Source organism: Leucoraja erinacea, chromosome 12 (genome assembly GCF_028641065.1).
Source record: "Leucoraja erinacea ecotype New England chromosome 12, Leri_hhj_1, whole genome shotgun sequence".
NCBI classification, from domain to species: domain Eukaryota; kingdom Metazoa; phylum Chordata; class Chondrichthyes; order Rajiformes; family Rajidae; genus Leucoraja; species Leucoraja erinaceus.
Genome location: NC_073388.1, coordinates 25,178,192 through 25,193,287, shown reverse-complemented (window position 1 = coordinate 25,193,287; position 15,096 = coordinate 25,178,192). Strand labels below are relative to the sequence as shown.

Sequence of the window (15,096 nt, the reverse complement as noted above, 5' to 3'; positions counted from 1 at the left end):
GCACCAACCACCAACCTGGACACACTGCAGCAGCTGTCGATCGGAACGCCTGTTGATGTTTAGTAGAGAGTAGAGTGTTTAATTTAATTTGTTCATGATATATGTATTTTTATTTCTAGTTACTTGTTGTTACTTGTACTGCACACTGAATGGACACTGGTTGAGCAACGTTTTTTTGTTTCCTCTGGGTATGTGAGTACTCAGGAAATGACAATAAAGATATACTGATACTGATACTGATATGTTTCTATAAGAAACCCTCTCATCTTTCTAAATTCCAGTGAATCCAAGCACTGTCGACCCATTCCTTCATCATATGTCAGTCCCGCCATCCCAAGAATTAACCAGGTGAACCTACGTACAATCCCTCAATAGCAATAATGTCCTTACTCAAATTAGGAGACCAAAATTGCACGCAATACTCTAGGTGCTGTCTCACCAGGGCCCTGTACAACTGCAGTAGGACCTCCTTGCTCCTAAACTCAAATCCTCTCGCAATGAAGGCCAACATGTCAATAGCTTTCTTCACTGCAGTGCTGTACCTGCATGCTTACTTTCAGTAAGCTTTATACCAGCAAAAAACAACGGTACTATTAAAAGATAAAAATGCTCTTGTGTTCCCACTCTCTGCACCCTTAACCTTATATTTTACATTGTTCCTTAATATTTGCCATACTCCTGTATTAATCTTATATGCATTCATTTATAAAGAATACATAGCATTAAAATAGGTCACTGGGACCAACTGGTCTTTTCCCATCCATTTCATCTTACCCTATGATCATGTACCCTGGGTTCCAATCAGAACTGACTTTCATTTGTTTTGTGTTTCGTGTTTAAGTCCTAAATCTAATTAACTCTTATGTTTTCTGCTTTAGGTACCGAAGTCTGAAGCAGTTTAATGTTGATATCTGCCAAACATGTTTCTTGACAGGAAGGGCAAGCAAGGGTCACAAACTGCACTATCCCATCATGGAGTACTGTGCTCCTGTAAGTAGCATTGTAGCAGGCTCCATAACCCTCTTATATACACATTCACAAAGAATCCTGTTCCTAACTGCACCAATGTCCATATCCATGCTTTGTACCCACTGTTGGTGTTGAATCATGATTATTATATTTTCATGTTTGATCAAATCTCAGCCTGTTTTTTCCCCAATTCCATTTTGTACTCATTCCTACTTCTGAGCAACCTTTAAATAAGTGATAAGACTGACAGCAGTATTAATAAAAGTCTCATCTTAAATCCATCTTACAAACTGCCTTTTGTGCCTTCATGAATATCAATACTTTATGTGTATTGTCCCTTTTTTTCGTGACTTTCTTCACTCTTCACTATTCATCGAAGAGGCTACCTGAACATTTTGGTCCAAAACACCTGAAAAAATTGCTATGGCTACAACAAAGAGCTAATTTTATTTATCCAAACTCCAGGGCTCCCCAGCACCAATTCCCAATAGAATAAGATGCAAAAGATTATGTAATTCGGTCATCGAGAGTGCCAACAAATCCCACAATCTTTCTGGTTCTAAGACAACTTTAAACTGGTCAACTTTATTCAATTTGAATGACTTGAATGAAGATTACTTCCAACAAATTTTACTCCGATCTCTCTGGCCAGCAGAATGAACAACCACACACAATTAATCAATCTCACATCCCATAGATCAAGTAAGTGTGCATTAGCTGGCACCTAAATCTGTTTGCTTTTCCCCAAGACTACATCAGGAGAGAATGTGCGAGACTTTGCAAAAACATTGAAAAACAAGTTCAGAACCAAACAGTACTTCAGTAAACATCCACAGAGAGGTTACCTACCAGTCCAATCAGTGATGGAGGGTGACAACATTGACACGTAAGTCAAGCCATTAGTATTGCCTTAATCTTGAACTAAGGCTTTTGAATCATTTATTTATTGTAATAATAGTAATTTTCTTTGTGTTTCCTCCTACCTTTACGAGTTTTTGTTTTTCTTTCCCCACTTTCTATGAAATGGCAACAAATATTTGAATTAATTCCATGCAAAATTACTAAATCCCCAATTAGCTATTCTTCAGGCACAGTCCAAGACCATGGGGAGCTGAAGTCAAATAAAATGCACCAAAATTCCACCTAGTTAGTTTCTTCCCATGGTCGCCAGTCACCTCCTTGTTAAATCCATTCCTACCCAGCGTTCACTGGCATAGACTTCCTAAAAGACGCCACCTCTGATGAGGCTCTGAGTAGCACAATGGTCAATCCCATTGAACCAACTTGAAAGCCAACCATATACTGGACCAACTATCAAAGAGCTTGAACATTTAGAAGACTCTTTGACATTTGCACACTTTCAAAAAACCACCAAGAGCTATTGACGTGGATATACTATTAACATGCTTTTGTAAAACACTAATATGTTAAAACAAAACATCAGAAAATACTAAAACCAAAAAGAAAGTTGTAATTTGTTTCACTCCTTCTCCATTGAAATTAATGGAGTCATTGAGTTTGTGTCAAATCTAATCAGTGTTCAGTGAGCAAGTTGAAGATAGATACAACATTCTGGAGTAACTCAACGGGACAGGCAGCATCTCTGGAGAGAAGTAATGGGTGACATTTTGGGTCGAGACCTTAAAGTTCAGCAACATCCTCTCTCACTGCTCCCCCTCTGTGATTCCTCCTTCATACTCCAGCATTTTTTGTCTACCTTTGATTTAAACCAGCATCTGCAGTTCTTTCCTACATACTGTAGGTTGGTAAGTTTGCACTTCCCTGATCTCCATGGGAAGTCTGGTATTGGTAAATTAAACAAGAAATCCCCAGCAACCTGCTGAGTGGACTTTCTGCACTGGGGCACACTTGAATCAGTGAACAATGACGGTGACTTTATTTTTAACCTTTACAAAGGATACCAAGATAGGTTGTTCCTTAGCGGGGTGCTATTTTTGTAGTTCACAGCTGTTGGGGACAAAGTTTACAGGTAGTAAATGCCCTTTGATCTCTATTGGTGGAGAAACGTAAAGAATGGTGTGAAGATGTTTGTGGAAGAAATGCTAAGGAAATGTAGGGAAAAAAAGCAATTTAAGCCATGTGACAAGACTCACTGTTGTAGGGGACCATGACTTTATTTTAACTTGTACCAATACGTGAAGGTATGTTTCATCAGCTTGACTCCAAAGTGAAAAAAAACTATTAACAATCTGCATGAAACCCAGCCTCAATTAATGGGTGACGTTTCGGGTCGAGACCCTCCTTCACCAGTCTGAAGAAGGGTCTCGACCCGAAACGTCACCCATTCCTTCACTCCAAAGATGCTGCATGTCCTGCTGAGTTACTCCAGATTTTTGTGTTCACTCCTCAATTAATGTTAACAGCATAGGTTTGAAAAATAATGATAAGCACATGGGAGTACATCTTTTGAGGACACACTACCCAATTGATGTATCAACGGTGATCAATTACTAAATCCCCTGATTATGTTATCACTCAGTAAGATATATTGTGTAGTTTTACAAATAAGGAACATTTTCGAGGCAGCTATTGTCATTGCCTGTGTGTGTGTGAGTGAGTGAGTGAGTGAGTGAGTGAGTGAGTGAGTGAGTGAGTGACACTATACACTATATAGATAAGTGTCCTTTTTATCTTTCAGACCTGCCATGTCTCCAATGTTGCCACACGCAGATACACACTCCAGGATCGAGCACTATGCCAATAGGTAGGTTAGTGGGAATTGTGGCAGAATTTCTTAATGTAGATACAATGGGATTACAACATTTGATATAGCTCTTATATTGACAGCATTTTCCATTAATTATTTGCGATATTTCTTTGACAAAATCATCAGCACTTATAGAGAACCATTGCAATAATTCATTACTGTGTGTCTTGTTGACAATCATTTCAGACAGTGGGGCGCTAGTCCTTTGGACTCAAGGGTTATTGAATAACCCTTTCATACACTTTCCATTGCACAGTGTACCACTGCAGGACAGGCAGAGGGAAATAACAGGGAAGTCCTGGTTTGCAGAGCAGGTAGTCGAGGGTGCAGTGATGGATGGTGATAGTGAGATGTCTGATCGAGGCATGCATGGCGACCAAGATTAGAGGTCCAATCGGGCTATTGGATTAAAGTCTAAGAGGAGCAATCAGCCTGGAGTATGGAACCAAGATGGGTCATCAGATCAGGCCCTGGGAGATGTCAATCAAGAACTGGGAAATATTGTGGATCAGAGTTGCACGCTGGCAGCTCACCATTGACCACACATTTTATGCAGCAATTTATTTCAAAAGGACTTTAAAATGAAAGAGAGTCACTAATGTCAAATATATATCGGTCCAGAAAAGTGGTTGAAAAGCTGTGGAGCCATTAAGAGTATGTTTCTAGGGTTTGCAATACCAAGCTGCCGACATGCGTTTCTACTGCACAAATATTTGTTCAGTAAACTAATGTGATCGTCGCTTCTCCATGCAGGCTTGCAGAAATGGAAAGTAAAAACTGTTCATTCTTCAGCGGTAGCCTCTCACCTGATGAAAGTGTGTAAGTATTATAATAATAATTTCGAACTCCTGCACACAGCATGCGAGCAATAAGAATATTCCAGCAAATGAAAATTATAATATTTGTATCATGTAACTTCTTGGATAAAAGAATGATTCATTCTTGACCTTGTGATAAAAATCAAGCACAACACCAATAACAATTTAAAGAAAAACTTACGTTTGTACAGCAGCTTTCACATCTCCAGCATGTTCCAATGCATTGACAATTAGAAGTGGACCAGTTGTATTGTTGAAAACATAGCAGTCAATTAGCATCCAAGTGGGTCCCACAAACATTAATGTGAAAAAAAATGTTATTCAGAATATTACTCATTGAGGAAGGGTCAAATATACAGATGAAACTTGCTGGCCCAAACAATATTGACACTCATTAAAATTCTTCAAAGATAAGTGAATTTGAAAACTCTGGTTGCATGTAAAGATGTTGTTTAGAACTCAATTGGATAAAAAACATGCACATGTCAAATGATGAAAATATTATTCTCTTTCTGACATGTACTGCGTCCTGTGGAGAATGCCACATGAATGCTGTGCCAGAGGTTGCCAGTACATGTAGTTCTAGACACAGAGATGTGTTGACAGATGAGCTGACTTACAATGTAAATACAGCCACTTGGCTACTTTGATGAATAAAACCATACATAAGATCTAAACTACAGTTGACTCATTTTGATTGTCGAATCAGCAGCTCAGGCTCTCCTCCTCAATGTTCATCATTAATCCAATGCGTGTACAGAGGATATATGCCGCAAAGCTTCACCTATTAGTTTGTGACCTTTTCACATAATGTCATTCCCACATTAAGTCTAACACCATACAAAGGTCAAATGCACAGTTGCCTGCCAGTTGCTCAGAGTTTAAGGGTGTGTGCCTAGCAATTAAAAAAGCATTGTCTCATCCCTTGATATCCCTGTACAATTTCTCTGCCTTTCTGTCCTGTCATAAAACATAGGGTTAAATTGAGGAGAGATCAATACTTGTTAGTTGTCTCCAGTCACACTCTGTTACACAGCAATCAGAAAAAAAACAATATATGCTTTGTGAAGACAGGATCAAATGTCATTATACCCTTTTACATGGATGCATCCAAACTAATCCTGAACAGATTTATTAAGTCATTGTGTTTTGAGTGTTTTCAATAAAAATAAAAATGACACCTGGAGAATTCCCTGTAGAGCTAAGGACTCAGTTTTTAGTTTTTAGTTTTAGAGATACAGCACTGAAACAGGCCGTTCGACCCACCGAGTCGGCACCGACTAACGATCCCTGCACATTAACACTATCCTGCGCACTAGGGACAATATACATTCATACCAGGCCAATTAACCTACAAACCTGTATGTCTTTGGAGTGTGGTAGGAAACTAAGCATCTTGGAGAAAACCCACGCAGGTCACAGTGAGAACGTACAAACTCCGTACAGACAGCACCCGTAGTCAGGATCAAATCCGGGTCTCTGGCGCTGTAAGGCAGTAGCTCTACTGCTGCACCATCATGCCGCACTGTGATTGAAACATTTATGGAACACTTTTTATGTAAATACAGAGATGATGAGCAGTTGGTCGTTCAGTACTTCAGTCCTGAGACAGATCAAGACTCTCCTCAAAATCCATCTCACAATCCAAACCAGCTCTTGGGTGCGCTGGACACTGAAGGGAAGACGGAACTTGAGGCCATTATCGGACATCTGGAAAATGAGAATAGGTATGAGTCATTTCTGTCATGTTGTTGTTAAGATGGGTGGACCAGAGGAGAACAAATAACTAAGTAACAACAGTCTATTACAGTCATAAAATCAAAACAATGAATTCTGGAAATAGTCGGTACGTCAGACAGCATCTGTGGAGGGAGGATCAGATTTAATATCTCAAATCAATAACCTTTCATCCGAAGGTCATCAGCCTGAAACATTATTTCAGAAGGCCATCATCCTGCTTCCCTCTCCTTAGATGCTGCCTGACTGGTGAGTATTTCCTCTTTTGTTTTTTTTACTTCTGATATCTGGTGTTTTGATTTTCATACAATGCAGTCATTTTGCCATGTAAAATACGTTATACTATTAACGTAATTTCCTCAGAAGAATTGTGAGATGTAATAGATTTATCTGTGTGTCTTGGGTCTCAGTTTGACAGAAACTGATTAGATAAATATATAATATTTCTTTTCTGCTGCAGCTGAAATTTGATTTGAGCTGTCAACCAATTTCCAAACACAGACAGCTCCACTCCACAAAACTAATTATTATCCAACCTCACTATTAAGACTCAGCAACCTCAATCAGAGGCTGGTGGCAAAGTAAATGAGGAGGATTTAACCCATCCAGCAATTGGGTTAAATTTAAAGTAGGTTTCTTGGTATGGTTCCAACTGGAGTGCAATATTTTATAAATTTATCATCACAAGTACACAGAGGTCATGTACGTGGCAATGTCCTGTTCCATAAAGATTCTCCACCACTGTAATAAAAATGCTGTCTGGAATTCCACCTCCCCCTCGCCACTCAAACAACCTTTGCACTACTGGGGGCCGAAAGTACAAATTTATATGTTTTGCTCCATCCCCCACCAGCATAATAGAATAAAGTAAATCAAATACATTGCAAAAATTGAAGTTGTTCAATTACAAATTCTCCCAAGGATCTTGCAGGAGGAATACAGGCGATTGAAATGGCAGCATGAAGAGGCAGCAATATCCTCCTCTGTACAAGAGAAATCGGCCAGCTCCCCTCTCAGCCCTCGGGACACAGAGCTTCTTGCTGAGGCACGGTTACTCCGACACCACAAATCGCGGCTGGAGACCAGGATGCAGATCTTGGAAGATCACAACAAACAGCTGGAATCTCAACTCCGGAGACTCCGGGAGTTATTACTGCAGGTGAGTGATTATATAAATGATATCAGTCCAAAACGTACAAAGTTCATCTTTTTTATTATTGGAAAGAAATAATAATGATTTTTTTAACTCATCCTTGTTTCCCAAGAGTTGAAGATCTATAAAAAATGTGGATTTGTGTTTATAAACCAACTTTCATACAACAAGTAATTTGTACCATTTACTGGTTTTAAAATAGCATTTGGGTCACTCAAATGTTCTTTGTGAAATGTACAAAAATCTAATTGCAGTGTTTGCAGAAGTGTATTGTCGGCTCTCCCTGTCTATCAGCAGCACTGATGATCTATTGCAAGATTTAGTAACACAGCTGTGAGCTCTGCAGCCAGTTCTTACAGGGTTTGGACTACAATTGGCATCTTCCAATTCAGTAGAGCATGGCCTCATTGCCAATGAGTGCTACAGTGAAGAGGGTATTGGATGAATACTCCGGGAGATTCAGAATGACTTGGATAGACAGGTGAAGAACAGTGCCTGCACGGGACATATTCTTTACAGAAGGGTCACAGAAACCTTCCAGTGATATTGTCAGACACCTCCAGCTGGATATTGCCAAGGGGATCCCTGTAAGAAGTAATTTCACAGGGATATGTGCCATCCCTGCTCTGCATGCTTCTGCAGTCTGAAATAAAAAGAGATCAAGTTTTCACCACGTGAGGATGCAGGTTAGGCGACCTGTCTAATGTAGAAGTCAGAAGCAAACTGGGAGATGCGATAGACATCTGCAGCGTGCAACGATCATAAGAGCTTGTCCCACTTGGGTGACCTAATCCGCGAGTCCAGAAGAGTGCCTTCGACCTTCAAGCTCGAGGGCACTCCCCTCGAAAGCCTCGAGCTGGATCGACCGGCTGCGTTGATGTTCGCCTCTCCAGGCTCTCTAGAGGTGCTGCCCAACCTGCTGAGTTACTCTGGTACCTTGCTCCCTTTTGTGCATTAACCAGCAACTGTAGTTGTTTGTTCCTATTACATACAATGATAATGCCGTACTCAGTTGTAGCGGACAAACGTCAAAGGGATTCCATCCACCCCCACCCCAACCAGTCCATTATAATGAGGGTTTACTGTATAGTCATTTTTGTAATTAGGACAAAGCAACAGCTAAGTTGTGCCCAGCAAATCCCCCGTAACTGCAGCATGATAATGGCTCTGTTGTAATATTGTTGATTACGTAATGGATATCAACCAAAAAAAACAGGGATAACACCCTGCTTTTCTTCAAAAGAGTTCTTTGTAATCTTTTACATCACATGGCAGGGTGGTGGAGGCCTGTTCTTAACACACCCTCTGATATTCAGCACCTCCCACATTGCAGCACCCATCCACACTGCACTGAATTGGCTGCCTAAATTATTGTGCTCCAATCTTGCAGGCTTTTGAACTATATCTTCAATATGCTTGAGCGGCCTCTATAAACCTCTCTCATTAAAGCTCTACAGCAAAAATGAAGATTTGTGAAGTTGTTGGCAGTGTTCAAAATGAATTTTAAAAGAATAGATTTTACAGTAAACAGATTATTATGGATTAGTTGAGCACAAATAGCCATTGAAGCGTTGGACATTTCCAATCCCAAGTTTCTGCTGAAATCTCAATAAAAATGTCATTGGAAGTATATTTTCTACTTCACCAATATGGAGTAGGAACTAGTTTGAGGAATTTTTAACCGTCGATTTTGATGTCTCGCATTATGTGAGCTGGCATCATTGACAGATTGCTGACGGTAGAGAAAATGACTTTAGTTTTCCTGTTCTTTGGGTTGAACATTGGGTGAAGGGGCAGTAATGGTGCCAGTTGGGTTACACCAACTCCCTCATCAGAGGCCCACATCATTTTGGGCAATGTGCAAAACTGAGAGATATAGGAAGTCTTGTATACCAGCTGCTATAAGGTTTTATAATGCACAAAAATAATTTTGCATTTTTTTAGTATTCATTCATTGTATTTTAACTTATTAAGTATGGAAGCTATCTGTGGAAATGTGTGGTGTTATGTCTGTCTTGAAGCTGTTGTGGCACTGTAATTTCATGTAAAGGATTATTAAAGGATCTAATCTAATCTAATCTAATCTCCTACTCCACTCCAGGCCCGATCCTTCACCAGGCTCTGCTGGAGTGATAAGGAGCAGCAATGGTTTAGTTTAGTTTATTGTCACATGTACTGAGGAACAGTGAAAAGCTTTTTTTTGTGTGCTATACAGTCAGTTGAAAAACTACACATGACTACAATCGAGCCGTCCATAGTGTATAGATAGAAGATATAGGGAAAATTGTTTAGTTCAAGATAAAGGCCAGTAAAGCCTGATTAAAGATAGTCCAAGGATCTCCAATGAGGTAGATGGTAGCTTAGGACCTCTCTCTCGTTGTTGATAGGACTGTTCAGTTGCCTGATAACAATTGGGAAGAAAGTCCTTGAATCTGGAGGTGTGCATTTTCACACTTTTGTACCTCTTGCCTGATGGGAGAGGGGAGAAGAGCGGAGTGCCAGGGTGAGGCCTGTCCTTGATTATGCTGGTGGCCTTGCCGAGGCAGCGTGAAGTGTAGATGGAGTCAACGGAAGAGAGGTTGGTTTGGTGACGGTCTTTGCTGAGTCCACAATCCTCTACAATTTCTCGTGGGCATGTATGAATCTGTTTCCAAACCATACTCTGATGCATCCCGATAAAATGCTTTCAAGAATGCACCTGTAGAAATTGGTGAGAGTTGTTGGGAAAATGCCAAATTTTCTAAACCTTCTATGGAAATTGAGGCGTGATGTGCTTTTTTGGCCATATGAGTGATCTAGGACAAGTGGCTGGTGATTGTTCCTCCTAGGATCTAGAACAAGGGTGGGGAACCTGCGGCCTTCAAGGCCATTAAGTGCGGCCTTTTGAATGAATCCAAATTTTGTAGAACAAATCTTTTTATTATTATTAATATTTTGTTCATCTTTTAATATTTTTATTTTAATCTTAAAATGAACTTATTTAAAATACCAAAGAGTAAAAGAAGATTCAACGAAATAATCCTCCCCGACTGCCGGCCGGGGAGTAGGTCATTACTAAGTCTATGAGGGCTATTTTAACAAAATAATTGCCATTTTGAAGTATGAAGTTTCTTGGATGCGGCCTTATTAGATTACAGCTGACTATGCAGCCTTCCACCATGAAAACCTTCCCCACCCCTGATCTAGAAGCTTACAGCCATCTATACTTCAGCGCCATCAACGTATACCGGGGTATGAGTACCGCTTTGTTTCCTGAGGTCGATCACTATCTCCTTTGCTCGCTGACATTGAGAGAAAGATTTTTGTCTTGACACCAGGTTACAAGGTTCTCATTCTCCTTCCTGTACTCGTCATTATTTTATAACTGGCCCACTACGATGGCGTCATCTGTGAATTTGTAGATTGAGTTGGATTTGTTCTTGTTTGCACATTCGTGGATGTATAAGGAGTAAAGAAGGGGGCTAAGAATGCATCCTTGCCGAGCATCAGTGTTGAGGATTATCCTAAACTATGATTTTCCCCCTATCCTCGCTGTTTATGGTCTGCGGGTCAGGAATAGAAAATTCCTCTGGAAACTCACATAATCCTTAACAAATTTCAGAAATGTAAGTATTATTTTTGAAGGAATAAGGAATCCAAAGAAACTATGAAACCATGTATTCAACAGACTTTGTAACGCCAGTTATGATTCTTTGTAATTAATATTCCAAAGTTTTACAACTTCGTTTATCAGGATTTCAAGATCAGTGATCAGCATGTGTGACGAATCTTATAGAATTTTTCGAGGATGTAACTAGTAGAGTGGATGAGGGAGAACCAGTGGATGTGCTATATCTGGACTTTCAGAAGGCTTTTGACAAGGTCCCACATAAGAGATTAGTATACAAACTTAAAGCACACGGTATTGGGGGTTCAGTATTGATGTGGATAGAGAACTGGCTGGCAGACAGGAAGCAAAGAGTAGGAGTAAACGGGTCCTTTTCACAATGGCAGACAGTAACTTGTGGGGTACCGCAAGGCTCAGTGCTGGGACCCCAGCTATTGCTAATTAATGATTTGGACGAGGGAATTGAATGCAACATCTCCAAGTTTGCGGATGCGGATGGGGGGCAGTGTTAGCTGTGAGGAGGATGCTAGGAAGCTGCAAGATGACTTGGATAGGTTGGGTGAGTGGACAAATGCATGGCAGATGCAGTGCAATGTGGATAAATGTGAGGTTATCCACTTTGGTGGCAAAAACAGGAAAGTAGACTATTACCTGAATGGTGGCCGATTAGGAAAAGGGGAGATGCAACGAGACCTGGGTGTCATGGTACACCAGTCATTGAAAGTAGGCAAGCAGATGCAGCAGGCAGTGAAGAAAGCGAATGGTATGTTAGCATTCATAGCAAAAGGATTTGAGTATAGGAGCAGGGAGGTTCTACTGCAGTTGTACAGGGTCTTGGTGAGACCACACCTGGAGTAATACGTACAGTTTGGGTCTCCTAATCTGAGGAAGGACATTCTTGCCATAGAGGGAGTACAGAGAAGGTTCACCAGACTGATTCCTGGGATGTCAGGACTTTCATATGAAGAAAGACTGAATGGACTTGGCTTGTACTCGCTAGAATTTAGAAGATTGAGGGGGGATCTTATAGAAACTTACAAAATTCTTAAAGGTTTGGACAGGCTAGATGCAGGAAGATTGTTCCCGATGTTGGGGAAGTCCAGAACAAGGGGTCACAGTTTAAGGATAAAGGGGAAATCTTTTAGGACTGAGATGAGAAAAACATTTTTTTACACAGAGAGTGGTGAATCTCTGGAATTCTCTGCCACAGAAGGTAATTGAGGCCAGTTCATTGGCTATATTGAAGAGGGAGTTAGATGTGGCCCTTGTGACTAAAGGGATCAGAGGGTATGGAGAGAAGGCAGGCACAGGATACTGAGTTGGATGATCAGCCATGATCATATTGAATGGCGGTGCAGGCCAGGACTTCCGGTGGCGCTATGGAGACCTAAAGTCCAGCGCCAACCAGCTCCGACTCGAGGAAGGGAAAAAACGGGAGAAAACGGGACCTACCTGCAGCGATCGTAATCTGAAACGGCAGCCTGCGTGACGTCATCAGGCCTGCGACTCAAGATATGTCGATACAACACACCCCCCCCCGTGGAAGAAAACCGGGTAAAGGAAGATCCCAGACGGAAGAAGAAGGCCCTACAGAAGCCTCGGCCTCAGTTACAGTGATGGCCCAAGAAGAGCTTCCAAAGAAAGTGATGGCCCAAGAAGAACTTCCAAAGAAACCCAAAGGGAGAAAAACGGAAATGGATGATCTTAGAATCTTTTTGGCTGCTGAACTGAAGATTTTTGGAGAGAAATTAGACACCTTCAAGGTAGATCTTAAAGCAGAAATACACGCCACAGTTGAACAAATGTTTGAAAACTGGAAGCGGACGAGGGAGGAAGAGGTCAAAAACCAGATGGAAGCGGTGGAAGCTAAACTCGTTTCGTTGGAAACAAAGGTTCAAACAGAGATGGACCCTATCCGCCACGAACTTAATCAACACAGAATAGCGATAACCGAGCTTGAGAAATGTGCGGCGACAAGTGCAGAAACAGTAAGTCAGCTCCTTATTGAAAACCAACGTCTCACAAGTATGGTGAGCAAACTAAATGATAAATGTATTGATCTGGAAGGGCGTCAAAGACGTAAGAATCTAAGAATTGTAGGGGTGAAAGAAGGAAGCGAGAGGGAAATGGGCACTCGGGATTTCGTGGCAGACCTTCTACATACAGTCTTAAAACTGGATCACAAACCTCTACTCGGTCGTGCCCATAGAGCACAGCGACGTCGTACGCAAGATGTTGCCCACCCAAGACAAATAATCGTAAAAGTCCTACAGGATCATGAATTTGATGAGATAATGAAGAAAAGTGTTCGGAGCGGTCAACTTCTTTTTGAAGGCGTGAGATTTAGCATATACCGAGATTACTCGACAGAGGTCTTCAAGAAAAGAATGCTGTTCAATGAGACCAAAAGAATATTGAAGAGTGTACCGGATCTGAAATACAGCCTACTCTATCCCGCAAGGCTAAGAGTCACCTACAATTCCAATGAGTTATTTTTTACAGACCATGAAAAAGCACTCGAATTCGCCAAGGAAGTCGGTAACACACCTCCAGACTGAAGAATCTACATCACTCCTTAGGAGACATGGTCTACGATGACCGCCAGATCTAAAAGGACCTTTAAAATTCGTTCAAGAACTTTAAAGACACTTGGAAACTGAAAATGATGGAGGACATTGGATAAAAACTGCGATCTTTCGAGGGTTTTTCCCTCTTTTTTCTCTTTTTTGTTTGGGCTCTTCTTCGGTTACTAATCACTGCTATTATATATAAATTCATATCAAACTATATAGGTAACAACTAATACTTATTAAATATCTTTATTTCCACTAATATTATTAACATTATTAATTCTTATAAAAGTTAATACGGTATAAGATGGATAACAATGATCAACACTTAATAGTCTTTGATAAATGAAGAAAGGAATTATATAATATAGTACATAGAAAGATATGTTAGAAGTAAATTAACCTATATCATAACTAAGATAGACGGATTTCCTTTTCTTTTTTTCGCTCTATTTTTCAATTTAAAATCATTTTGGTGGCTTGAACCTTCTTACAGGGTTACGCGTTGATACTAATAGGCATGTGGGTATGTATACATATACATATAAGCGTATACGTAGGTAGGAGCATATATATTGTGTGGGTATAAGTATGACTAGGTAAATAAATTTTGATACTCCCATAAGAAGTTTATTGAATGTTAAATATAATTTCCTCCCCCTTTTTCCCTTTTTTTTTTTTTTTTTTTTTTTTTTTTTTTTCCTTTCCTCTTCCTCGGGCACGGAGCTGGGAATTTTTTCGTTTTACAAAGGCTACGGAAGTCCTTAGAATTCTAGCCACGTTAGTGTGGCTATCACTAACTACACCAATCGTAGATGTAGTTTTTTTTTCCTCACCCTACACTAACCAACCCTATCACTTTTCTTTCTTCAAATATTTTTCTAACTCAAGGTTTGAATGGAAAAACAAGACCAAGGCAAGGAGATATGATCGGAAGAATGATGTATTCGAATTTAAATTCATCTATCTGAGGTTTGGGAGCAGGGTCAGATTCTATGTGTTGTTCCTTCTGCCCGGTTATAGACCACCTCAGATGCAATATGCAAGATGCTAACATGACAAGAAGGGGTCAGGGAATAACATTTTGTAGTTGGAATGTCAAGGGAATCAATGAACCAATTAAGAGAAGTAAAGTTTTGGCACACCTAAATCTAATTAAAACAGATATAATATTTCTTCAAGAGACACATCTTAAAAAAGCAATCTCAACATAGACTTAAAGCTAAGTGGATCGCCGAATCATATCATTTCCTCTTTTTTCCCACAAGTCAAGAGGAGTAGCAATAGTAATTCGTAAAGGAATACCTTTTGTGTCCTCTTCAATAATAGTGGATATGGAAGGCAGATATATAATAGTGGTTGGAGAGTTAAACGGAGAAAAAGTGATCCTCCTAAATGTTTATGGGCCTAACTTCGATAACCCTACTTTTTTCAACAAAACATTTAATAAAATTCCTGAATTTGCACAATACAAATTAATAATTGGAGGAGACTTCAATTGTACATTAGACCCA

At 40.2% G+C, this 15,096-nt stretch overlaps 1 protein-coding gene across 3 annotated transcripts in view; it reads left to right on the top strand.

Moving 5' to 3' along the window:
* drp2 (dystrophin related protein 2) overlaps positions 1-15,096 on the top strand; it is a 103,229-nt gene that overhangs the window by 67,889 nt on the left and 20,244 nt on the right. For all 3 annotated transcript variants that reach the window (XM_055643872.1, XM_055643870.1, XM_055643873.1), the window contains 6 exons: positions 879-990; positions 1,719-1,855; positions 3,629-3,694; positions 4,451-4,516; positions 6,084-6,242; positions 7,174-7,411. In XM_055643872.1, the coding sequence (XP_055499847.1) occupies positions 879-990; positions 1,719-1,855; positions 3,629-3,694; positions 4,451-4,516; positions 6,084-6,242; positions 7,174-7,411 (778 nt within the window). The remainder of the gene's footprint in view (positions 1-878; positions 991-1,718; positions 1,856-3,628; positions 3,695-4,450; positions 4,517-6,083; positions 6,243-7,173; positions 7,412-15,096) is intronic.